This window comes from Anolis sagrei, chromosome 5, assembly GCF_037176765.1.
Source record: "Anolis sagrei isolate rAnoSag1 chromosome 5, rAnoSag1.mat, whole genome shotgun sequence".
Classification (NCBI taxonomy): domain Eukaryota; kingdom Metazoa; phylum Chordata; class Lepidosauria; order Squamata; family Dactyloidae; genus Anolis; species Anolis sagrei.
The window spans coordinates 110,809,424-110,836,312 of NC_090025.1; the positions used below are offsets into that span (position 1 = coordinate 110,809,424).

At 39.0% G+C, this 26,889-nt stretch overlaps 1 protein-coding gene across 3 annotated transcripts in view; it reads right to left on the minus strand.

Annotated features, from left to right (window-relative positions):
• KCNIP4 (potassium voltage-gated channel interacting protein 4) overlaps positions 1-26,889 on the minus strand; it is a 389,707-nt gene that overhangs the window by 287,168 nt on the left and 75,650 nt on the right. Inside the window, exon 1 of one of the 3 annotated variants that reach the window (XM_060777888.2) lies at positions 1,195-1,932. The exons of the other annotated variants lie outside the window; for them this stretch is intronic. Coding sequence (XP_060633871.2) covers positions 1,195-1,282 — 88 coding nt within the window. The 5' untranslated portion in view covers positions 1,283-1,932. Of the gene's footprint in view, positions 1-1,194; positions 1,933-26,889 lie in introns of those variants that run through there. 3 annotated transcript variants of the gene reach the window in all.

The following is a 26,889-nucleotide window of genomic DNA, read 5'->3' on the forward strand; positions in this document are numbered from 1 at the left end:
ACAAAGAAACAGCAAGAAATACTGTTAACCCAAAAGCATAAAGAGATTACATATATTAGAAACCAACACTTTCTCGTTACTTTATTTTCCAGATCACCAGACTGGGCCATAGCAATGTGTGGCAGGGGACGGCTAGTAAAGATGATGATGATAATAGTAGTAATAGTAGTAGTAGTAAATGAATCTTGGTATTTGACTTAAAGATCTATCATGTTGTAAACACACCTTATTTTTGACGAGATCAATGATACTACAACATGGGCATGGGTGTGCAATTATAAGTATACATTGTATATGTACACAAATACAAACAAAAATCTCCCAAATTTCACCCTTAAACACAACTCAAACGGATGTTCTCAATAACAATGAGAGAGAAAATTACAGTATTCCAAAATATTACTTTCGATTTTAATGTCACCTAGAAGATGCCACTGCACTCTATAAGCGAGGCTGTTTATCATCTGACAAAAGTGCTTTATTGCATACGTATTCCAATGATGAAAGCATATTTTCCAAAGTCTTATTTAGAATAGCTGCCCTATTTTCTGAAACCCTGATTCTTTTTAAAAAAAACCTTTGAAGATTTTTTTTACTTTCTCCCATTTTAGCCATGATTAATCAACACAAGCACACACACACACACACACGTACATGTGCACACCCTTGTAACCCTCGTGCCAGTTTCAAGGGCTCCGCTGTCAGGAGAGAGATTACAGAATTTCACAGACTTCAAATACTCTGAAACCCAGTCTTTTCAAAACTCACCCTGATAGAATTTTAATGTCATGTTAACATCCATCACTTGATTTATATTTCAAGACCATCTCTCCTTGCCAAGTAAGATAACACAAACATTGTTCACATATTAAAGTCTGCCTTAATAAGCCAAGCAACAGAGGGAAACATAATGGACCACATTTTTCTTAAAAAAAAGGAAAACTCTCTCCAAGTAGTACCTATACATATTTAACAGCACTGTTGCAATTTGAATGTAATTACACATTTTAGTATAATGTAACGCAATTTGCAGTTCCGACACTATTTACAGCTCCATAAACACATGTGTGATATTGTTTATCCTTATCATTTTACTCAATGACAATTGCCCACTAAACCGGAAAGTGCAGCAAACACAGTGCATAGAGACAGCTACAATATTACATTCAAAAATAAAGGAAAAATAATCATTACCTGTATGGAGCGAACCTGTGATTAGCCTGAGAAGATACTGGGCAAATTTCAGTATTTCCCGTTTACACCGTTTTCGACACCCACTCATCTTATATACTAAGGTGCTCCTCCGAAGAGAGTCAGACCACTTTTGCCAATAGAAGTGAATAGTTCCTGGCAAGAACTTCTGTCCCAGTTTGTATCACTGACTGCTTCTTTTCAGAAGCCTTGTTAAAGGCAGGCAGATTTGTCTGGACTTGTGGTTGGGAGTGAGATTTTTTCCTCTCCTTTCCACCTTCAAAGGAATCTCACCCCCAAGAAAAGAATGCAAGTTGGATCCTGAACAGGCAGGAGATGCTGAACAGGATGCTCCCGCTCTGGTCTCTTCTAACGGCACAGATAGGCTGTCTGATGTGCTGAACACTTGTAGTCCAACTGGATCCAGGACAGCAAAGGTTCACTTTCCCCAGCAGCTTTCTCCTTATAGCAGATACTGCTGCAACCTCACAGACCATTTAGTCAGGGGCGGGGTCTGCAAGCCCAACTCTACACACAGGCATTTGTCCTCATCAATGAATCAGCATGCAAGCAGGTAGCGAAAGGCGAGCAAGGCACTCGGTTTGAATCCCATTTTTCAAGGGAGAGGGTGTGTTTGTGTCTGTGTGCATGTGTTTGTGAGGAGAAAATGAATATGCTGTGGAGCCAGTAAATTGCCAGGGGGAAATAGCAGCGACACAGTCATAATGCACATGGAAAATATTAAAGTGCAGCTGCTCAAGGTCGGGGCATCTACTCCGTCACAGGAAGACAATATACAACTGTCCATATCAAAATCTCACTTGTAAGAAATTTAAAGAAACATCAACATGATTTATTTTTCCCTTCCTCATGCCACAGTCACAGTGCTGATCTAAATAACAAGGCAAACGCTTATAGTAAATGCTATGTCAGAGTCGAACTTTATATTTCACCCCAAAGGAGGAGAAAGTTGTAAGTGAAGAAAAGCCATCACACTCCAGTTACTATAGGTACAGGTAAAGGTTTTCCCCTGACATTGTCCAGTCGTGTCCAACTCTGGGGTGGTGATGCTCATCTCTATTTCTAAGCTGAAGAGCCGGTGTTGTCCATAGATACCTCCAAGGTCATGTGGCCAGCATGACTGCATGGAGCGCCATTACCTTCCCGCTGAAGCGGTACCTATTGATCTACTCACATTTGCATGTTTTTGAACTGCAAGGTTGGCACAAGTTGGGGCTGACAGCAGAAGCTCATACCACTCCTTAGATTCAAATCTGCGACCTTTCGGTCAACAAGTTTAGCAGCTTAGTGGTTTAACCCACTGCGCCACAGGGGACTCTACCCAGTTACTATACAGTAATACAAATGCAGAAATATTGTTTAATGAGCCACTTGTTTACTAAAGATGTATCTCACAAGTTACAGGAAGAATGCTTCTGGAGCTTGCTTCTGCTATAAAAGGTTGCTAAACTACTATTAACATGTTTAAGAGTCCCCATCTATGTGCATAGTAATGAAGGTATACTGTAGATTCCACAATTGCCTATCCTGTAGCTAATTTTAACAATGTACCTTAAAGGTAAAGGTTTCCCCTGACATTAAGCCTAGTCATATCTGACTCTGGGGTATGGTGCTCATCTCCATTTCTAAATCGGAGAGATGGCATTGTCCATAAACACCTCCAAGGTCATGTGATGAGCATGACTGCATGGAGTGCCATTACCCTCCCACAGAAGCGGTACCTATTGATCTACTCACATTTGCATGTTTTCAAATGCTAGATTAGCAGAAGCTGGGCCTAACAGCAGGAGCTCACCCTGCTCCTCGGATTCAAACCACTAACTTTTTGGTCAGCAAGTTCAGCAGCTCAGCAGTTTAACCCACTGCACCACCCAGGGGGCCAATGTAGCTTAGGTGTCCCTTAAATCAAACATTAGAAACATGTAGCCCTAGAGAAATTTTTGGACAAGAATACCAATAATTCTTGCCCATAGGAATGGACAGCCAGTGGAGCTGGTGTAACGGGGGGCTGTGTACCCTGCTCTGGTGAGCAGCTTGGGAGCAGCTTGGGAGTGATCCTGGATCCATCGCTGAGCCTGGAACCCCAGTTTTTGGCGGTGACCAGGAGAGCTTTTGCACAATTAAAACTTGTGTGCCAGTTGCACCGATACCTTGGGATGTGAGACTTGGCCACAGTACTCCATGCTCTGGTTACATCCTGTATAGATTACTGCAAAGCACTGTACGTGGGGTTGCTTTTGAATACTGTTCAGAAGCTCCAACTGGCCCAACGGGCAGCAGCCAGACTGCTCACCAGAGCAGGGTACACAGCCCCCCGTTACACCAGCTCCACTGGCTGTCAGTCTGCTACTGAGCAAAATTGAAAGTGCTGGCTTTAACCTATAAAGCCGGCCCAGTTTACCTGTCTAAACGCATCTCCCTCTATGAAACATCTCGGAGATTAAGATTGTCCGGGGAGGTGCGACTGGTAGGGATGAGAGAAAGGGCCTTCTCAATGGTGGCTCCTTGGCTATGGAACTCTCTCCCCAGTGAAAATAGATCAGCACCCTCTCTCTTGGCCTTCAGAAAAAAAGTAAAAACCTGGCTATGGGACCAAGCTTATGGGCAGTAAGCAATACAAGGAATGATCAGGATCATGTACAATAGATACTGATATTTGGAACGGCCCTGGATTAGGATTGTTGGATTGTGTGATTTTAACATTTATATTAATAGGTTTTTAACTCCGTGTTTTAATGTTTAAATGTCATTGCATTTTTATGATTTAATTGATAGCTGTGTGTTATTATTATTTTATGTAAGGTTTTTATGTATGTGAGGCATTGAATTTTGCCGTATATATGTTGGAAACCAGTTTGAGTCGTCCCCCCTACCCCCAGATAAGAAAAGTGGTATATAAATGAAGTAAGTAAATCAATAAAACTTTAGAGTATTCCTTGCCTTTCCTTAACACAAGACTAAACCAGTTTACTCTGCATGAAAAGTCTGGAAATCCCTGTATGTTATGTGAACACTTAGGAGTGACTTCTGCTCCCCTTATATCTTATGAGGAAGTGATGAAACCGGAAACTCTTAAGTAGCTTGCCTCAATGTCAGCCATGAAAGTAGGCACCATGGGATAGCTGTTTCATGTGCCTTGATCTTGACAATACTTCTTGCCTTTTAATAACAATCTGAGTCTCACAGAGCGATCATGTGTGCTAAAAATGGCAAAGACAAAAGAACGGAGTAAATGATAAATGGCAGTTTGGTTGACGGACAAGAACCAAATTAGCTCTTTTAATACCCTCATCCATTATTTACAAGAGAGGCTATAAGATGCCCAAGAATGCTAGATTGGAGAATGTTATAAATATCCTGGAGAACAAGATCTGCTTTTTTTTAAAGGGGGGAGGGGATGACGACGACACTACTATTTTGTTGAATCAGAAAAAGAGAATAAAGTAACTTAATTTGGAAGAAGGAAAAAAGAATAAGACTTACTGAAACAGGAGAGCATAAAAGTAATTGGACTTTGGTAGTGAAATCTATATAAATAAAAATGTAATGTTTGTTTGTGGGATTAACAGAACTCAAAAACCACTGGACAAATTGACACCAAATTTGGACACAAGACACCTAACAACCCAATGTATGTCCTTCACTCAAAAAATTGATTTTGTAATTTGGGAGTTGTAGTTGCTGGGATTTATAGTTCACATACAATCAAAGAGCGTTCTCAACCCCACCAACAATAGAAATGGTCCAAACTTGGCACACAGAACTCCCATGACCAACAGCAAATACTGGAAGGGTTTGGTGGGCAGTGTCCTTTGGTTTTGGAGTTGTAGTTCACCTACATCCATAGTTCATTGTGGACTCAAGCAATGATGGATCTGGACCAAATTTGGCACGAATACTCAATATGCCAATATGTAAACACTGGTGGAGTTTGGGGAAAATGGACCTTGACATTTGGGAGTTGTAGTTGCTGTGATTTATAGTTTACCTACAATCACAGAGCATTCTGAACCCCACCGATAGAATTGGGCCAAACCTCCCAAATAGAACCCCCATGTGGGCCACAGCAATGCCTGGCAGGGGACAGCTAGTACTTTTTTTATAAAAGAATAAGCATTAACAAATTTCCATAAAGCAGTGGAATTCAAAGGCAAAGAGTTTCAATGCAAATTAGATATAGAATTATAATGCATAATGGCACAATTTCAGAAAATCGATGTTAAGTGTAAATATACAGAGATAAACAAAATATTTCTTAATATAATACCATGAAAGCAGAGAGCTGCAGCCAGAAATCTATAAGCAGCTGTGCATATTTAACTCTCTGTCAGTAGCAATTCACAACTGATAGCTATAGTTTTTGTCTATGTTACAAAATAGCACAGGCCAAAAGTCAACATTTTGAATGATAGAACTTATTCATTTAACTCCACATTTATCTTTGTTATGATCATAACCATGTTATTTGATAGCAAACATGATGCAACATAGACTGCAGTTGATGGAGAATGTTTGATATGCAACATATTTCTTATTTCCTGTGGAGGCCCTCTTCTTATATAATGGTAAATTAAATGCATATTCAATCTCTCTATCTATTGATTTTCCAATCTTCTTCAATAATGCAGTGTAACACAGGGGAGAGATTTAAGGAACTGCTTAATTCTCCCACTGAAATGAATGTAACATAAAGGGCATGGTTTTGGCTGGAATGTGTCCACTGCATCACTTTAATAGCCTAGAATTGCCTCCTAACATTAAATTTTATGGATATCACCTATATGCTCTGATTTGAATGAGACTTTTGTGAGGTTTTTTTTTCAAGATTGGTCAAAGAAAATAAAAGACTTGGCTTAATGGACTAACCAATACAATATTTCATTTATCAACAACTTACATTTACCAGGTGATTTTTTAATGATACTTTGACTGTTATTTCACAAAAAAAAACAAAACTCCAGCAATATAGTGGAGAAGTTGAGATATGCATACAAATGTGAAGAAAGCACAATGAATTTTCAATATTTATTATTTATTTATTTACAGTATTTGTACTCCGCCCTTCCCACCCCGCAGTAGAGTCAGGGTGGATTACAATGCATATACATGGCAAACATTCAATGCCATTAGACATATAACATATATAGACAGACACAGAGGCAATTTAACATTCCAGTTTTCCGGCTTCATGCTTGATTCCAGCCGCAGGGGGAGCTGCTGCTTCACTGTCCACTCATGATGCCGAGTCCTTGATGGAGTACTTCCTCATTCTTATGCATGCTGCTGGAAGGATTTATGGCACGGTAAATTAATTAAATTAGCCTCCCCACATAAAGCGGTACCTAAATTTCCTACTTGACGGATGCAATTGTCTTTTGGGCTGCATAAGTCAACAACCAGCTTTAATATTAAGGGTCGGGAGCTCACTTCAACCAGGGCTGGCTTCAAACTCATGACTTCTCGGTCAGTAGTGATTTAATGAAGCTGGTTACTAACTAGCTGCACCACCGCCCAGTCCAATAACCAGGATTTAGAGAAGAAAAGGCAATACAAACACTTTTTTAAAAAAAGGAGAAAGTGGGATAAAAGAAGAAAGTAGTGTTTAGAGGTAGTATGTTATATACACAGGGGGAAAATTCAGAATGCATAGCCAAAGAGGAAGCTGGGAAAGTGTCTCCCCCATTTATCCTGGCATCCTGGTATACTTGAGAATAACTAGAGGCACTTTCAGGAAGCAGCAAAATGCAGATTTTAAAGAGAGGGATAAAAAAAAATCTAAGAGCTCAGAGCAGTTCCCCACACAGACCTGCCGGTCCCGGGTTTTCTTAACTGCCATCCTCACAGCCCATCTGGAACTGGTTTTTCCCCTGGTGTACAATATAATCCAACAAAATTTTAATGACTTTTTATTATGATATTGTTATTTTTAGTTCTTAGTTTGCTTTGTTATTGATATTGTTGTTTATGTATTTGTTCTATTTTTGTTTTGGTTTTGTACTGTGACTTATCAAACAATCAAATCTTTATTATGGTCATAGACCAGCATAACGAAAAAAAGCTTTGTACATTGTACATTCAAATCTAAAAGGCTAAAAAAACAGGAATATAATGGTGAGGGCTGAGGCTTAAAAGAGAGGGAGGGAAGTTGATGGGGGGGGGGGGGTAGGAGCATTCAGGCCACAAGGCAAGGAGGGGGAGTGGGGCACCAATCTATATTTCAGTTACCTGATGGTTAGACTGCAAACTTTTGGAGCTGTACTGTGACGTATTTTCTTTAAGCCACCCCAAGTTCTGTTTGGAGAGGGGGTGGGATTTAAATAAAGTGTATTATTATTATTATTATTATTATTATTATTATTATTATTAGAATAAAATTGAGGGTGGATGGGGACATCCGTCAGAAGTTTTTTTTTAATGTCTCAATTATGCACTGATCTTCATATACGCACATGCAAATATTATTATTATTATTATTATTATTAGAATAAAATTGAGGGTGGATGGGGACATCCGTCAGAAGTTTTTTTTTAATGTCTCAATTATGCACTGATCTTCATATACGCACATGCAAATATCTCAATCTAAAAACCTAACGAATCCTATGATACATATAAACATCAGCACATAATGGTGGGAATTCTTGTTTTTGGTGGGGACCACAGTGGTCTGTGGGAGCCGAAGCGATTGAAAGCACTGCAAATCCCATCATCCGTGGTTTGTTCACCCCAAACCACACCAGGACATAAAGTGGGTCATGGGGTTTATGTGTGCCAAATTTGGTCCAGGTCCGTTCGTGCGGATTGCAGTGGCCTTTGGAAGTTGGAGACAATCAGAAAGCTGCCACATATATATATATCTGAAATTCTCAGAAAACAAAATTCTGTGCCTGATAATACATTGTATACTTTGTGGGATCATTGTGTCCTTTGCCATGTTTCACTGATTTTAGTGGTATCTTTTTAATTGCATGTACCTGACGGAAAATTAGAAGCTATATAACTAAAAATACAAAATTAGAGGAAGCAGAAGACATTAGCAACCTGATTTATTAGTAGTATAATTAGAAAACAGCTGTCAGGGTTAATCTAATTCATTAACTTTGACCTCTCCTAGCTGTTGCTTAGTGATTATATATTTTTAATCTCTCTTGATGTCTCTCCCTTTATGTGTATGTTTGTGAAGTACATGATGTTTTTACAATGCAATACTTTTGCTGCTCCTTCTCAAAAGTTTAGGTTGGATGGTTGGCTTCAGGTCCCAAATAGTATCAACTTAGTGTTCTAATTTTAATATTTAAGATTCCCTATATTTGTCGTAGAAGTAAAGGTATATACAATTTTATATCATTGTATATGAACATCATTACTAAAGTGAATAGTCATTTGGATACCCATCTAATACTACCTCTTTCAGAAAGTCACTTCTATGGAGAGACTACTCTTTTTCTGGTCTGTACTTACACACAAATCTGTTTCACCCCATTTCTAAATAAACCTGTGGTTTGGGGTCGGGGGAATCTGCACAAAAATTGTATATACATTTTAACACTCTCAAAATACATTTAAAACATTTTATTCACATTTTTGTATCCTGCAGTCTTTGCCTTCTGTGAACCTTCTTGGGACTGATGTGCTGGTCTCTTATGATGGACTGTGTTTGACTTTGTCTCTTGGAACCTTCCAAGATTTCTTTCTTGATACAATTTTAGAAAGATGAACTGTACCAGAACATGTTAGAAGTTTAAAGTAAATGGGCAATGAATTTTCAACCTGTACATTAGCCTGCCTCTGGGAGGTTAGCTTTGGGGCTGAGGCTTGAGAGATCTTGGTTAAAGAATCAGCTGAGACAAGAATCTCCTTGAGCTGAATAAGGGCCATCACTCTCTGCCTGATATATTTTTTCAGGACTTTTGTATGGATAAAATGATCAGGAGAGCTGAGTAAGTAGCCTTGAATCCATTAAAGAAACTGTGAAGTATAAATATTGTGATTAATGAGAAAGAAATCAAATTCTTATGTTATTGGTATTCACAAAGATGCATTCACTGTAAATGTGATTCTTGCTAGCTATTCTGTCCCCCATGCTCTTTAACATCTACATGAAACCGATAGGAGAGGTCATCCAGAGTTTTGGGGTTCAGTGCCATTTCTACGCAGATGACACCCAACTCCACTACTCTTTTCCATCAGAATCCAAGGAAACCTCTCGGGTGCTGGACCAGTGCCTGGCTGCTGTGACGATCTGGATGAGGACAAACAAGCTGAAGATTAATCCTGACAAGACAGAGGTCCCACAGGTCAGTTGTATGTCTGAGTATAGGGTGGCAGCCTGTGCTTGATGGGGTTGCACTCCCCCTGAAGTCACAGGTCCACAGCTTGGGAGTACTCCTGGATTCAGTGCTGTCACTTGATGTGCAGGGGTCAGCAGTACCTGAGAGGGCCTTTGCACAATTAAAACTCGTGCACCAGCTGCGACCATACCTCGTGAAGTCTGACTTGACCATGGTGGTCCACACCTTAGTTACCTCTAAACTGGACTATTGTAATGCACTCTACGTGGGCCTTCCCATGAAGACGGCCTGGAAACTCCAATTCGTCCAACATTCGGCAGCCAGACTACTAACTGGGATAAATTACAGGGAGCGGTCAACCCCCCTGTTTAAGGAGCTCCATTGGCTGCTGTTCATATTCCCAATTCAAGGTGCAGATTATCACCTTGAAACCCCTGAATGGTTTGGGACCTGCCTACCTTCGAGACTGCATCTCCTACCATAAACCTGCACGATATCTTCGATCCTCTGGGGAGACCCTCCTTTTATCCCTTCCTCCATCACAAGTACAATTTGTGGGAATGAGGGAGAAAGCCTTCTCCACTGTGCCCCCTCAGCTTTGGAACTTGCTACCTGGTGAGATTAGGCAAGCCCCCCACCCTAGCAGCCTTTAAGAAAGATCTAAAAACTTGGCTCTTCAGATGTGCCTTTGGAGATTGACCATATATCCAATTTCTGTCTGTTCCATCTATAGTGTTATCCTTATTATACACTTTTCCCAGTTCCTAATGAAGGCTTAGCCCCATGGTTCATCCCGTATGAGCTCCACCCTAATACACTTTTTTCCACTGCTATCTCATCCAGAGTTTTATCATTTTATCTTGTGCATTTGGCCCGCCCATTGTGTTGGAGTTTTCATTATGTTATTTTGCACTGTTTATTTTTTCTTGTCATTTTATGTATTTTATTGTGATGTAATTTTCGTTGTTTTGTATTTCATTTTGCTGTATTGTATTTTTGGGCTTGGCCTCATGTTAGCCGCCTCGGGTCCCCTTTGGGGAGATGGTGGCGGGGTATAAATAAAGATGATGATGATGATGATGATGATTGTTATTAGAGCCTTAAATTGTGTAATGCAGTGGTTCTTAACCTGTGGGTTCCCAGGTGTTTTGGCATACAACTCCCAGAAATCCTAGCCAGTTTACCATCTCTTAGGATTTCTGGAAGTTGAAGGTCAAAACATCTGGGGACCCACAGGTTGAGAACCACTGCTGTAATGGATTAGAAAGTGTGGTGATTTCATCATTCTACTTTCACTTGACTTAGCCGATGGTTTGTTGACCGAAATAAAGGCGACTGACTGACTGACTGACTGAGAAAATTCTGGGGTATATTCTGCATGTGAGCAATATCCTGCATATCCCCATGCGTACAAACAACCTATGCCAATATAAAACAAATGTTGTGTGGAAACAAACATAAACAGATATGCTAGGCCCTCTCCATTCTTGTGATTCTCAGGCAAGGGTGTTCCCTTCTCTCCATTGCAACTGCATATAGATTACCTTGACAAGGGTACTGCCATTGCCATGGAATTCCACAGGAGTTGAACTTATACATGATGTATGGGAGTGGTGGTTCTCACAACAGGGCCTGCATACAAAAACACCTATTCTGCAGCTCAAGCCTTAGCATGAGCAATGAATACGTACTTGTTGGGAGACACTACACTTTCTCAAGTGATTGCCCTTTGATGTATCTCTTAACACTCTTCAGTTGAATCTGTATTTCAGAATATCACAGTTTGTTCTGTTAGACTAAAGTCTGTTTTCTGCCTTAGATGATGTTTTATAATTGGTTTTTATCCCCTCACAATTTGCTTTACTAATCAAGAAGCACAAAACCCCCATTTCCACGCTAAGCATCTGGCAACAACAGTAGCAATTATAAGCAATGCACAAATTCAAATCTACAAGCCTAGGTATAACGTAACTCAAAAAAATAGTGAAGTGTCATGCCAGAAGAAGCGTATCATTATGCAGCTAGAGGAGTGGATTTTATTTTTTAAAAGAAGTAATTATAAAAAGCCAAACTCCCTGTACTGGTAAAGTGCTGCAGCTTGAGATCTTGGGGTCCTCATGGGCAACAAGTTAAACATGAGCCAACAATGTGATGTTATGGCAAAAAAAGCCAATGGGATTTTGACCTGCATCAATAGGAGTCTAGTGTCTAGATCCAGGGAAGTCATGCTACCCCTCTATTCTTCCTTGGTTAGGCCACACCTGGAATACTGTGTCTAATTCTGGGCACCACAATTGAAGAGAGATATTGACAAGCTGGAATGTGTCCAGAGGAGGGCAACTAAAATAATCAAGAGTCTGGAGAACAAGCCCTATCAGGAGCAGCTTAAAGAGCTGGGCATGTTTAGCCTGAAGAAGAGAAGACTGAGAGGAGACATGATAGCCATGTATAATATGTGAGAGGAAGTCATAGGGAGGAAGGAGCAAGCTTGTTTTCTGCTGCCCTGGAGACTAGGATGCAGCACAATGGCTTCAAACTACAAGAAAGGAGATTCCATCTGAACATTAGGAAGAACTTTCTGACTGTGAGAGCCATTCAGCAGTGGAACTCTCTGCCCCGGAGTGTGGTGGAGGTGCCTTCTTTGGAAGCTTTTAAACAGAGGCTGGATGGCCATCTGTTGGGGGTGCTTTGAATGCAATTTTCCTGCTTCTTGGCAGGGGGTTGGACTGGATGGTCCATGAGGTCTCTTCCAACTCTATGATTCTATGAACTAGCTGAAAAAGTGAAAATCTTTTTCTCCAAACTCCCCTGTTCCTGAGTTCACTCCATGGATTTCTTTTCACACTGCAGTCTAAGGAGGATAATACTGCAGGCAGTCAAGTCCCAAATGCTGTTTGGAAGACCTCGATGCCATCTTTACATGCCTGGTTAAATATTCATAAGAACATGGGACAGATATGACATCAACACAAGGAACTTAAGGGTCTCACCTTCTGTAGTAGAAATCCTGAAAATGATGTGTGTGGGAGGAGAAAAAGGAGCTGTTGCAAGAGAAAGGGGGGGGGCATAATGGAGTTTTCATGTTGCCTGCTTAAGTACTGTGCACTCACTGTTAAATTTCACTCCAGAAGCCAAAGTGCCCAGAGTCTCTTAATGCACCTTACGAGCTGAAGCTCTCAGTGCCAACCAACAATAAAACCTGGCAGCAGCAGAGACAATCATAGTAATATTAATGGTTTACCAAACTGGAAGACTGCAGCTGGCACACCCAGTGCTACATTGCTTTTTACTACAAAAGTGCAAACTTTATATTTAGCATTTACATATCACTCAGTGAGTGTTCAAAACAGTTCACATACATTACCATATAAGGTATTACCTCCCCATATTGCAGGGGCAGACATGCAGAGCACTGTCTTGCCAAAACCACTAAGAAATGTGATGGATTTGAAGAAAGGTTCAGGTTATTTCCACTGCATTGCACTACATAGTATTATCTTAATTTTTTTCTTCACAGACATTTTGCATAGTCATTGTTTAGCTGGCAGTCATTTTAGACTGTAAAACGTTGACTGCCTAAAGTGATCAGGGGCCAAGGTTGTGCGATTGTTCTTCCAGCACCTGGTTATTTCCTTTTTCTGACTCATTCATCATTCTCTTGCTTGCAGTATCTGTCCTTGGTCGTCAAAAGAAATGTTCACATCATATCTGTGCCAATAACAATTAGTAAATGTGATGGATGGCTGGTATCAGCAGTCTAAACAATGGGCAATGCTTTGATTGATCCTTTTTCTTCTTTCTTTCTTTCTTTCTTTCTTTCTTTCGTCTCTCGCTCTTTCTTTTCCTTTCAGCATGTTCCCCGCCCCCAAATGGGATTAACAATAATGACTAACAAGATAGCTAACAATAAAATCAAACAAAATACGTACAGTTAAAGAAGCATAAAACTATTACTTAAAACATGAGACAACTTCAAATTAATTGAAAATACATTGATAAGTGGGGTAAGAATCATGAAACTGATTGTCTCTTCCCAGCTCTGTTTCAGCAGTATGGTATGAGAAATGACTAGACGACCTATGTGGTCCCTGCCAACTCTCACTGTATGGGGCTATAAGCTGCTATGATCAAAGTAAACCTCCTAAATGAAACCTGCCTTGGGCAGGTGAAAACTGCTATAAAGTGAGATAGAAGCTGCTATAATAATAATAATAATAATAATAATAATAATAATAATTTATTTGTATCCCGCTACCATCTCCCCAAGGGACTCGGTGCGGCTTACATGAGGCTGAGCCCACAATACAACAGTAAAAACAATAACAACAATAATACAAAACAATAAATAAAACTCATAAACAGAAAATAAGCAATAAACATTAACAATAACACAATGACGTTTAGAAGTGGTTTATTGATATGGATCAACATGATTACCTGCACTTTTGTAGTCTGCTTTGGATCCTAGTATGGGGGATGTCATGATGCATACTTATATTTCAAAGCACCACTAGTATGACTGATAATGGAGCCCCCAGTGGTGCAATGGGTTAAAACCTTGTGCCAGCAGGACTGAAGACCAACAGGTCGCAGGTTCGAATTTGGGGAGAACGCGGATTAGCTCCCTCTGTGATTTCCGGCTCCCGATGTGGGAACATGAGAAAAGGCTCCCACAAGGTTGGTAAAACATCAAAACATCTGAGTGTCCCCTATGCAAAGTTCTTGTAGATGGCCAATTCTCTCACACCAGAAGTAACTTGCAGTTTCTCAAGTCACTCCTGACACGAAAAAAAAATACTGATCAAGTATAAGGCAATGACTTCTTATTGCTTTTATGAAATTTGTAAATTACTATATGAATTGGGCCCCTAGTGGTTCATTGGGTTAAACTGCTGAGTTGCTGAACTTGCTGACCAAAATGTTGGCAGTTCAAATCTGGACAGCAGGGTGAGCTCCTACTGTTAGCCTCAGCTTCTGCCAAACCAGCAGTTTGAAAGCATGTAAATGTGAGTAGATTGATAGGTACCGCTTCTGCGAGAAGGCAACTGTGTTCCATACAGTCATGCTGGCCACATGACCTTGGAAGTGGCTATGGACAATACCGCCTCTTTGGCTTAGAAATCGAGATGAACACCACCCCCCAGAATCAGACACGACTAGACTTAATGTCAAAGAGAAACCTTTATCTTTACTATATGAATATATACCTTTCATCCAGTAACATTTTAAGATACTCTAAGGATTAATGGAATGTAGAATATAAAAGATTTTACATGATGAAAGCAATGTTAAAACTATAAACCACATTCATTCTCCAACCCTATCTTTTGAACACAATTCTGAATGAATTGCACATTAAGATTTGCTCTCGCTGTTGCCCACATCCACTTTTAGTAGTCTGTTTCAACTATACAGGACAATAAATTCTGGTTATTACCAGCATCCATTTTAGTCAATCCTATCCTATTCATCACTTAAAGGAAAAACTCTATTCCTTTAAGCATTTGCCTAGACATCAAGCTTATCAATATTGAAGTCTCCTTAAATTATGGATGAGAGACCTTCTGTAGTAGAGATATACTGTTAGTGCTATATAATTAAAGAAGAAAACAGCGGCCATGGGAAGAGCGATAAGAGAGAAAGCAAAAATACCAATGATGAAAAATCTTTTGTGGACCAGGTAAAGTGTTAGCGCTACCATCAGTAAACACTTGGGGAGTATGCAACTGATATAAATGTGTGTTTCACCCTGTATTTGGGTTCTCAAAAATGTCACCATGAACTATATATAGTAAGTTATATATACTATTAAAATGAGAAGAATCGACTGTGGAACGAAGAAAATATCAACAAAACAGTTTAACTTTGAGTAGTTTTTGCACCACGGTATAAGTGAATGATTTCCTCTGCAGTTCTAAAACATGAAGCAATGATGTAAAATGGAATGGATACTAAAAATAAACAAAAGAATAAAACAGGACTCCAAATTTCTGATGCCATAGACATATGGTAGTTAGCTGCCTTTTATTACATTTTAATGATCTGCAGTGTGTTTGTATCTGATCACTGAGGCTCATCTAAGGAAATATGACTATTACTTAACAAGCATTTTAATGCCCAGCAGAAGGGAAATCATCATCTATTGAGCAACCCAGAGTGCTTTTCCAGCTCACTAGTTTAGAACTGATAAATCAGCTTCATGACTGGTAGCTGTGTTATAACTTGCCTTCCAGTCTTATTTCTGCTATGTAGATCATGCTGAATTTTTAAAACAGTGTATGTAGCCTGGTGGTAAAGTGGTTTTAACACCAGCCAAGAGGACCTAATTTCAACTCTCATCTGAACCAGAATCTTAGTGCCATTAGGGTTCTCTTTTCTGTATTTGTTCAAGATAGAAATTTGTGCTTCCTTAGAGGGCTGCTGTAACAAATAATGCATGTAAATACTTTAAACCATTTACAGGCAGCACTAATCCCCAATGTCTTATCACCTCTTCTTCAAAAAGTCAGCAAAAAAGGGTAATTATAAGCGAGCATTTTTGGATGGAAAATATTCCTCAAAAATAAACCAAGGCATATAATGACATGTTTCATTGAGATTGTTCCTAAGACACAGAAAATAAGCAGTTATGGGATGTGAACAAGCTATAATTTTCAGCTTCTTGGTTGTAAATACTCAAATTGTTAAGCAACTTAATGAACTTTATTATTATTATTAACTTTATTTGTACCCCTTTAACATCTCCCGAAGGACTCGATGTGGCTTACAAAGGCCAAGGCCTCAATAAAACAATAGCATAACAAATGCACAACTTAAAGCAAATCAAAAACATTAAAGCAATAACAGAAACAACAAAAACAATACACCATAACACAATAAAACTTTTAGACTCTTAAAACAACCAAAGAAACAATATCACGTTCATTCTGCGACATTTGTAGAAAAAAATGTAAAAATACATTTTAACTAAACTTTTCTTTTAAATTTTGTAAGCTGCCCCCGGTGGCGCAGTGGGTTAAACCCCTGTTCCGGCAGGACTGAAGACCGACAGGTAGCAGGTTTGAATCCGGGGAGAGGCAGATGAGCTCCCTCTATCAGCTCCAGCTCCTCATGTGGGGACATGAGAGAAGCCTCCCACAAGGATGATAAAACATCAAATCATCTGGGCCTCCCCTGGGCAACGTCCTTGCAGATGGCCAATTCTCTCACACCAGAAGTGACTTGCAGTTTCTCAAGTCGCTCCTGACACGACCAAAAAAAAAGCAGCCTTGTGTCTCTTGCCAAAAGAAAGGAGGGCTATAAATTGAATAAAGTAAATACATGATTTATTATTATTATTATTATTATTATTATTATTAGTAGTAGTAGTAGTAGTAGTATTATGAGTTTTGGTTCATGTTCTTGTAGTTTTGAGCTGTCAAGTTGACATTGACTAACGATGATGACTCTATGAATGAGAGACCTCCAAGTCACCTTGTTATCAACAGTTTTGTTCAGGTCTTGCAAACTCAGGGTTGATTGAGTCTTACCACTTGTAATATGGTATTTCTCTTTTCCTACTGCCTTCTACTATATGAACATGTATTATCCTTTCAAAATTTCAGAATGTGTATAGACTCACAAAAAAAAAATCACAAAAAAACCTGTTTGGTATCATTTTTTTCCAATCAATATTGATCCTGAATAATCTTGTTAAAGCCACACACATTACACACATAAATGGAGAGATCATCACAACTGGCCACACATTTTCCCCTGGTGAATGCACCTTACACTTTGTGGTCCAAGTTTTGATCCTTCATATTATTTCCAGCAGCTCCACTCCTCCTCCAAGCATACATGTGGCTAATGGCTATACAAATTTCAATTAAGTACATTTCACTAATATTGATGTACTGATTTGCTAGTATCTGCACATACACACCTTCTTTTTTAAAGAAATTAAAAACACAGGAAATAGCTACTTTTTGGAAGGAGGGAATATTCCCCTCTCACCAACCAGTTCCTCCCCCCACTACTTACCCCTACCCCCAAACTGACAGCAAAGTGATGCCACATAGAAAACCTCCCACAGGCCAAAAATCCATATTTTCTGTAAACTGCAAGATAAATGGCAAGATTTTTAATTAAATCCTAAAGAACCACTTTGTAAGAGAACTGTCAAGCACACTACATATCGGTGAGTACATTTTTTATAGTGTAGGCCCACAGTGTTTGGTTGATTGAATGTATTTCCCCTATGGTGTTGGAGGAAAGTTCTGAGAGTGCCTTGGACTGCGAGAAGATCCAACCAGTCCATCCTCCAGGAAATAAAGCCCGACTGCTCATTGGAGGGAAGGATACTAGAGACAAAATTGAAGTACTTTGGCCACATCATGAGGAGACAGCAAAGCCTAGCGAAGACAATTATGCTGGGGAAAGTGGAAGGTAAAAGGAAGAGGGGCCGACCAAGGGCAAGATGGATGGATGGCATCCTTGAAGTGACTTGAGGTCACAAAGAGTCGGAGACGACCGAATGAATGAACAACAACATGCCATTTTCTTAGATTGTTAAATTCCAGATAAATTCATATGTAAACCTCTCGCCTTCAACTAACTTATTTTACTTACTTACTTACTTACTTATTTCATTTTTATCCTATCTTTCTTTCCATAGGGACTCAAGGTAGCAAACAATAACATGACAATGAAATTTTAAAATATGATAAATTTATCTATAACTACAAAAATAAAACAACAAAAAGTTGCCTTCGGGCTTGAGAAAGGCAGGATAGAAATATCGTAAATAAATGAATAAATATCCCATCTTTTTTTGTTGAGGATCTAAGGCAGTTTGGATTATGGGACATTCTCATTATCAACACTGGTATTATTTTGACACCAAGTAAAACCATGGGTTTTTTTTTACTGAAGGCATTGGGAAATAAGTTATTTCCCCTGAATCTGTACAACTGCACATTATTAAACTGCATTGACTGCTTTTAAATGGCCTGTTTTAGTTATTTAGTATGCTTTTAGCCTGTTCAGATTATTGTCGTCAAGTGATTTAAGCAGTTTAAACTGATTATAGTTTATATTGCCATGAAATTATGCATATATGCAATTCCTGTCATGGCTACAATAAATCCTTTATCCACATTAGGCAAAGAAGCCTCAGAAAAAGGTGAAAGTTTCCTATTGCACTCTTGTAGATCAATGCTATCTTGATGTGTTTGCAACAGAAGTAATATGCTAGGTTTTTTGTGTATGAGTAGAATCGTTGTCTTAGTGTGTGACATGCTGTCTTGGTGATGGATTTCTACCAAAGAACAAGCCAAAGTTCTCTGCCAAAATCTTAAGTGTTAGTTGATATAGTAGCTTTTGGGCATTATTAAAAAGATTTCACAACAACAACATTAACTTGCAGAAAAGAAAATCTTCCAGAAATTGTATACAACAAACCAGAAAATCAGAAAAGGTTCTTGCAGAACCTTTTTTATAACTAACCCCCAAGCGTATTGGAACTTCATGACTGTCAGGAGTATTATGATAACATCCATCAATTTCCCCCCATAAAATTAGATAGAAGACTTCCAACTCTCTGAATAAATGTGCATCCTGTAAAAGACAGGATTATATATATATTTTAAAAAAAGTCAATAATACTGTTATCCTGCTATTATACCCTCAGACAGGTGGAACAGAAATGAGAGAACTGATTAAACTTGGAGTTGTTTTTTTGTTAAGGGAAAACTTCCTGCATTGACTCAGTTCTAATTAGGCCTGTTGAGCTTAAGTCAATTGCATGTGAATGGTAATGACACCCTAGAGACCATGCCTCTACAACAGTTGCAGATTGTAGAGAATATATAGAACATTTTCTGGAATTTTTTCTGCCCCCCTTTTAAACCTACTTTTGGAGTAATGCTTGTTTTTAAGGAACCTCAGAATGATATTTGTTAAATATTGCTTTCATGCAGATGTTTAAGGAATTCAGACTTTATATCTGAAATGCCTCAATCATAATTCTTCAACAACTGTATAGATTAGCATTCAGCTATTTTGTTGATGTCCATCTTTTCAGAATATTTACAATACAATTTAAATGTTTCAAAATCTATATCATTTCAGATGTCTTTTTAAAATTGTGCTTACATGGAAATGAAATGAGATAGATAAAAATGTTCCATAAGCTAGAACAGCTCCACAGACGAGAAAAGGCTTTGTTTTGTTTTGTTATGAAATGACGAGAAAAGGCACATTGTCCCATCTCAAAGTTTAGGTTTCAAGCATACGGCTTACTTTATTGTTGGCATTAGAATTCACAATTAGTGACTGACTACTATAACACAATGGGTCATCAAAATAGTGTCTAGTTTCAGTGTTGCTTTCTGGGTGTTATTTTAGCAGTTCAACCATTTAGCACTCAAATCAATGAAAACTCACAACAGTGAAGTCTTGTGTCAGCAAAGAGTTACACTATAATTCTTGCAAATGTTTTCATAAATTTAAGGAGGTTTTGATTTCTTCCACTCTAATGCAATTATTTCTTTATTGCAATCAGCAACCTGTATTTGCAAGTATAATAGTGTTCTTTAAATGCATCTCTCAAAAAATTCACCAAAATAAATTGCACTACACACACTTATAAGAAGAATCAACGATAAACTCATCTGAAATTATTTCTGAATTCTTGCTTACAGTCTTCTAGCTGTTCTACACTCCTAAGTTATACAGATTTACTACCTCATCAGATGGACCAATTTGCCCGTCGTACAGTGCTTCCCCTCCATTTTTGGCACAGAACCCTTCATACAACACACAGGCCCTCCCAGTCGGGCTCCATGATGTAAAGGGAGAGGAAGCAGCACGTGCTGCCAATGCGGGAATACTGGAGCCTTCCTGTGTTGTCTTCCAAGTAATGGGGGAAGCCAGGCTGGGACGCTTCCCCCCCCCCCCCACTCCACAGGATGAGGGGCAAGGTAAGACTGGTGATACAGTGCATAGAGTGTTGGCTTCTGCTCTCCCCTTTCCATGAGAAGCAGGTGGATTCGCATCAGGGTTGAATCTATGGGCCTTTTTGATGAGGTCCTCAGGAATACAACTGCTATGTATTCTTATCGACTAAGAAATAGAAAATATATTCACTGCAGGTTGACAAGTAGGGGAAGGAAGTGCAATACAAAAGTGTTGAACTTTTAATAAAGTACAACACATTTGTAATTTCTCTTCATTATGTTCAAACAGATCGTAACATATCAACCAACACCCCTGAAGAGTTTTAGAAAATGAATAACCGCTGACAATGTATTATATTGCCCAGGCAATTTTATATAAGATGCTGAATTATATGAACAATTTAGACTTATTTCATAGTTGAGTTCCTTGTGCTCATTTTGCTTTATCTTATGACCTGAATGATTTGTTTCTTACAGAACTGCAAGGGCTTTCTCAAAGGCAAAGTGATCTGTGCTGGCCAGTGACACATAGTCCTGAAAATTACTTCCAAGGTCTTTTTTAAGAGTTATATCCACCCCATATAATTTTTGTCACCTTTGTACAATTGATCCAGCATTGACCTTTTATTTTACATGCTGAAATTGCTACTAAGAAGTCATTGAGCATCAAGCATATGTGTAAACCAATAGCAAGATGCTTAGAAGTAGAGTAAATATTTAAATGATGTGCACACTACATGAGTTGACTTACAGTCTCAGTTTTTTTTTCTTTAGAAGGAAACTATGTTGAAAAGCTATCAGTCTATTGACTATATGGTAACCCTATTCATTTTATAAAGTTTTCTTAGGCAGAGAATAATCAGAGGTGGTTTGGCCAGGTACTTCCTCTGATATAGGGCCTAAAGCACTCTCCTTGGTCTCCAGAATAAAATGGGATCTGGTGCCTTTAGGGTATTTAGGCCAAGAGTATCTGAAGTAGATTTTTTAAAAATAACCAATCTGAATAGAAGTCCTTCACAAATCCTTTCCCTGAAATTAAGACTTTATCATTCTTGCCCACATATTGTTAAAGCAATATGGATTGTGTAAAATATCAGATGATATCAGGAAAAAACAACCCAGAAGGCTGTTGGAGAATTTTATGATTTTCTTTTTTTTAAAAAAAAAAATCACTACTCAATTGTGGTTAAGGAAATATTATTACAAGCTGATGTCTTATTTGTGTGTGTCACGCAACAGCGCAAACCCAGCATGCAAACAATTTAGATAAAGAATCTTATGTCTGCAGCCTGTCACTCTCAGTATTGCCATTGCTTGAGGTATAATTCTCATGTCCTTGAGATCTTGCTATAACCAGTAGTGTACAACTCCACAACTTTGGAGGGGGGGGGAGAGGAGATGACAGAAAAAGAGAGGGCAGGGAGATGTAAGGAAAGAAAGAAAGATCATGCTATTGAAAGACCCACTGGCCTATTCGCCATATTGTTAATAGTCTTATTGTTAGTGCTCTAATATTTCGCCCTTATCAGCAATGCTTTCTAGCAGCACTATCTTCCATCTCTGATCATACGATTCTAGAAATATATATGAAATATGACTTATTTATATATGGACATATATTGAGTTACTATCTCTTATCACTAGTCTCCTATAACCCATCATAACACACTCAGAAATTAATCCAATTGTTAGCAATTCACACACACTCAGTAAATCAAAGGGAACTTCATATGTTAACACTTTACTGTAGTTGGGGCTAAAAATTGCATTCAGATCTTTGGATATATCTCTGTTACAGCCTTCAGCAGTGATCTCATTAAAGCTGCAAACATCGTGGTGAGAGTGGCATAACCAGCCAGATATTTTTCCTTCTTTGAAAAACTTACATCAGAGTAAGGAGGCAGTCATGGTCATGTGGCTTCAGCTCCTCCTCTCCTCCCCCCCTTCCTGCATGCATGTGTGTGTGTGTCTGTGTGTGTGTGTATATATATATATATGATTTATGTTCAAGAAACCCATCATGTTTCTTGCCCCATGCACCCACATTTCTGTATGATAGAAAACCTTGAAACCTCTAGGAATCAGCCTACTCTCCTCATCACTAACTTGAACTCCACAGAAATGTAATCTCAAAAAGCTGGCAGCACATCAAACAAAAACACAAAACAAAGCAAATGATTTTCTGGGGAAGAGTGAGGTAGAAGACATTTTGCATCAGATTAAAGCCCTCAGGTGTCAAAAAGAACTGTATTCCATGGGAATCATCAAGAACATTGTGTGTCTTAATCAGAGTGCCTACAAAACTAATACATTTTTATCAGTGTAGGCAAGTCCAACATTAGAAACTCAAATACAGCGAAGGAAAATAATAATAATCTTTAATTGTGGCAATAAATGTTGTACGAGTAGTTCAATAAAATGTTTGTTTTCAGAACTGAAAATGATATTTCCAAGACATTTCTACTACAGTTGAAATGTTAGCTAAGTTTCACAGTGTCAGAAAACTATCAACATGCACTATGATCCAGATCCCAAATATTATTTGAAGAATCCCATTATTATTATTATTGTTGCTGCAGTGGTAAAACTGGTGCCTTTTTACTTGGCTTGGTGATGTTTTACCACTGTGAAGCTAGGCAAATGAAGCTCTCCCATGTATAGAATGAGGAGAGACATTTTACCTGCCTAATTCACACAGTTTTGTAGTTACTTTTCATAAGCCTGAAAAGAGATCTGGAAACATGAAATTCAACCCAAACTCCTACACTACCATGTGGACAGGAAAGGCTTGCAATGGAGCAGTAACTATGCTTAAGTGAATGCAATTACAGAGCTATTTATTTCATACCCACTAACATTTCAAGGGAAAAAAACACAAAGACCAAACAACCTAAGGCATTACCATATTATTCTGTCATTAGTGCAGTAGGTACATACTCATTAGTAACCATATGCAGAGGTAAGCCTGCTTGACTCAGGGGGAAAGAAGGAGTCAGAAGAAACTGCTGACAAGGCCCTATAGCCACTTCTGCGAGTCTCAAACCAGGAAAAGGTTGCCAAGTTACTTTTGGCTTATTTCTTCCAACCCACCACACTAATAGCACTGTCCCCTTGCAAAACTACCCAGAGTGATTGCCTCAACAAAGGATGGGAGAGGAAGAAGACCCTCCAAAAAAAGAGCAACCCAACATATTCCTCACATCTCAAAATGCAGAGATAGCCTGTCCAGCTCAGGGGAGATGGAAGCAGGAAACGCTTATAGTTTCCTCTGCATATTACCTTGTAGCCTTCTTCCAATCATAGACAATGCGTAAATTGGCTTCCCTTTTAATGTTTCTCCTGCTAAGTTTATCAGAGTGTTCCACCATTGGAGGAAGGTGAGTTATATTTGCACTAAGCAAACAAAATACTTTTATCTCTATGCTATATCCAATGAAGAGGGGAAACCATGTCTGTAGGTACATTCAAAGGGAGCCATGGGGATAAAAACAACAACAGAACCACTATGATTTTGGAAGGTAATTATGGTCAGCTCCCGTTAATATTTGGATGTGAGACCACCAAAGAGTACCTGGTGCTGCAGAGGAAAGAGCTGGCAAAACCATAGCTTAGTATTTCTTGCCTAAGAAAACTATATAAAATTCATGGGCTCACCATAAGTCAACCGACAACTCGATGGCATTTACCCACATATATGACAAACTCGCAAAATTGCACAACCTAAAAGAATCCCACACCTTGTGTGACTGTGGAGTAGAACAGACAACTCTGCATCTGTATGCTTGTTGTCATGATTCGTACCTTTGTAGGCCGAAGCCAAGAGATCAGTAAGCCGGCCTCCATGTTAGGAAGGTAAGACAGTGAGGCAGACATCTTAGGAGAGGCAGATCAGCAGAGGGGAGGAGCTCAGCTATCCCAGGATTGGCTAAGAGAGATGGGAGGAGCTGATGCTGTGAGTGTAAAAACGCTGTCAGCGTCTGACAGAGGATAAAAAGAGTGCTTGGATTTTGATCCAGAGGGAGAGAGATTGGATTTTTGATCTGAAGGGTAGTGGGGAAATTTCGAGTGAGTTGAAGCTTTCCTGAGAGAGAGTGTTTGAAGGCAGGTGTGTCTATAGAGAGTGGCCTGCAGGGTCAAGATAGTCACCTGTGAACTTGTGTGAGTGTTAACACACAAGTTGTTTTTACTCTCTAGGGGACAGGGTATTTCTAGGCAGACTAGATACTCTGGGGGACAGCCAGGATTGGTTTGTCAGAAGGGACTTGCTCACGTTAAAGAAAAGAAACCCAGTTAAGGAAACCATCAAGCTTGTTAAGACTCAGAAACCATTTAAGAAGATTGTGCTTTGATAACCAAATACGCTTGTGTACCTCAAAGAAGAACGTAGTTGTTTGTTCCAGTATATAAATAAACTTTGTTATAGTTCAACTTTCAAGAGAGCCTCAGCATTTATTCATTCCATAAGATCTGTTTTAGTAATTTTAACATCTTTTTACCTCAGACATTTTTAAAGGGAGTTAAAGGGAGGTCTGGTGAACAACAAGATTTACCTCAGGCATAACATCAAGATAATTTCTCAAATCCATTTTGAGTGGTGGCAGCAAATCTACCAATACACATTCATGTTTCCTCAACACATATCGAAGTGCTTTGTGACAGGATTGTGTTGGTGTCCAGTTGGAGCCTTAATAAATAAGATCCTTTTCACTGATTCTTCAAAGTGGTGGCCAGCTGTGTGCTATATAGCAGCTGTGTGTGTGTTTTAGGGGATATATTAGTGAAGTATTATTCCACTGGGTCCTGGCAGCATTATACTTGTCCATTGTGCCAATGGAAGGACAACAGAGAGAGGGGCATTCTGAGTTGCCTGCAGGCTGAGAGGGGTGGTATATAAATATAGTAAATAAATAAATAAATAAATTCTGTCTTTCCTGGGCAGGAAATTCCAGAGTTGAGGGGCAACCACTGAGAAAGGCCCACTCTCATTCTCACTAACCGAGCTTGAAATGGAGGTGGGACCAAGAGAAGCACATCTCCTGAAGACCTCAGGGCCCAGACAGGCTTCTACAAGGAGATGCGGTCAGCCAAACAGCCTGGACCTGATCCATATTGAGCTTTAAATATTATAACCAGCACTTTGCATTGTACCCGGAAACAAACTGGCAGCCAGTGGAGCTGCAGCAACAGGGGGTTGTCTGCTCCCTGTAGCCAGCCCCAGTTAGCAACCTGGCTGCAGTTCTTTGGGCCAACTGAAGTTTTCAAACACTCTTCAAAGGCAACCCCACGTAGAGTGTATCACAGTAATCCAGGTGGGGTATAACTTAGGCATGTACCATTGTGTGCTCATTCCTTCTCAAGGAAAGAGCACAGTTGGTGCACAAGTTTTAAATGTGCAAAGGCACTGTTGGCCACCGCAGATACTTGGGCCTCCAGTTTGAATGCCGAGCCCAGGAGGACCCCCAAACTATGATTGTTAATTTTTTTTATCCACCACACACATTAGAAATAGTTAAAAACATACAAATGAATATTTGTTTTTCCATTTATCCAAACAGGTGATATGTTAAGAATTCCTTTTTTTCTACCCAATAAAAGATTTCTCAACAAAATATTAAGTATGACACAAGCAAGCAAAATGCAGATTAGGATTTTTGATATATTCCTTGGTAAATTGGCAACAGATTGACAATGGTTCACTTCCTGATTCCCATTAGTTCAAAGAAAACAAGGGAAAATAGAAATAATTCATTTCCATGGGTATCTTTTAGCTATCTACTTTTGTTTCAGCCTCAGGCTTCCTTCCCTGTAAAGTAGCTGACACTGATAAAGCCTTCCTATAGTTCTTCTAGCTATTTTTAGAACGATGTTAGAATCTCTGGTTTATTTTAACTCAGACATAAATTTGTAGGTAAAGGTCATCTGGCTCATTAACTGCAACAGACAACTTTTTACCCAGCATTCAATATTTACCTTCTCTTTCCTTTTCAGTTTCACAATTATATCTGGCTCTGACTGGTAGAACTTGGGGTTCCAGTGAAAATAAAAGTGGTGCCACTCTAGAAGCTGGCCCACATCTACTTCAAGGTCAACAGGTAATAACACTGAGATTCAATGTTATATGAAAAACACCTTTTTAGACCCCAGTTCTGTGCAAGTATATCTTGGGTAAGATCCATTGACTACAATGGGGCTTACCTTTAATTAAGAATGCAGAGAACCAGTCTGTTGGTTTCTTCTTTTTCTGCATAATATTGTTAATGTCACAGCAGATGTTCAAAGTAAAACTAAAGACTGGGGAAAATATTTGCAATCTCAAATGTCAAAGGATGGGTTTTAAACATAACTGCTTACTAAGAAAATTATACTTGTTTCAAAACAATCCAATTTGTGCATTTTTATGACAGAATTAATTAATCAGATTATTTCCTTTTCCTTTTAAACTGAACTGTG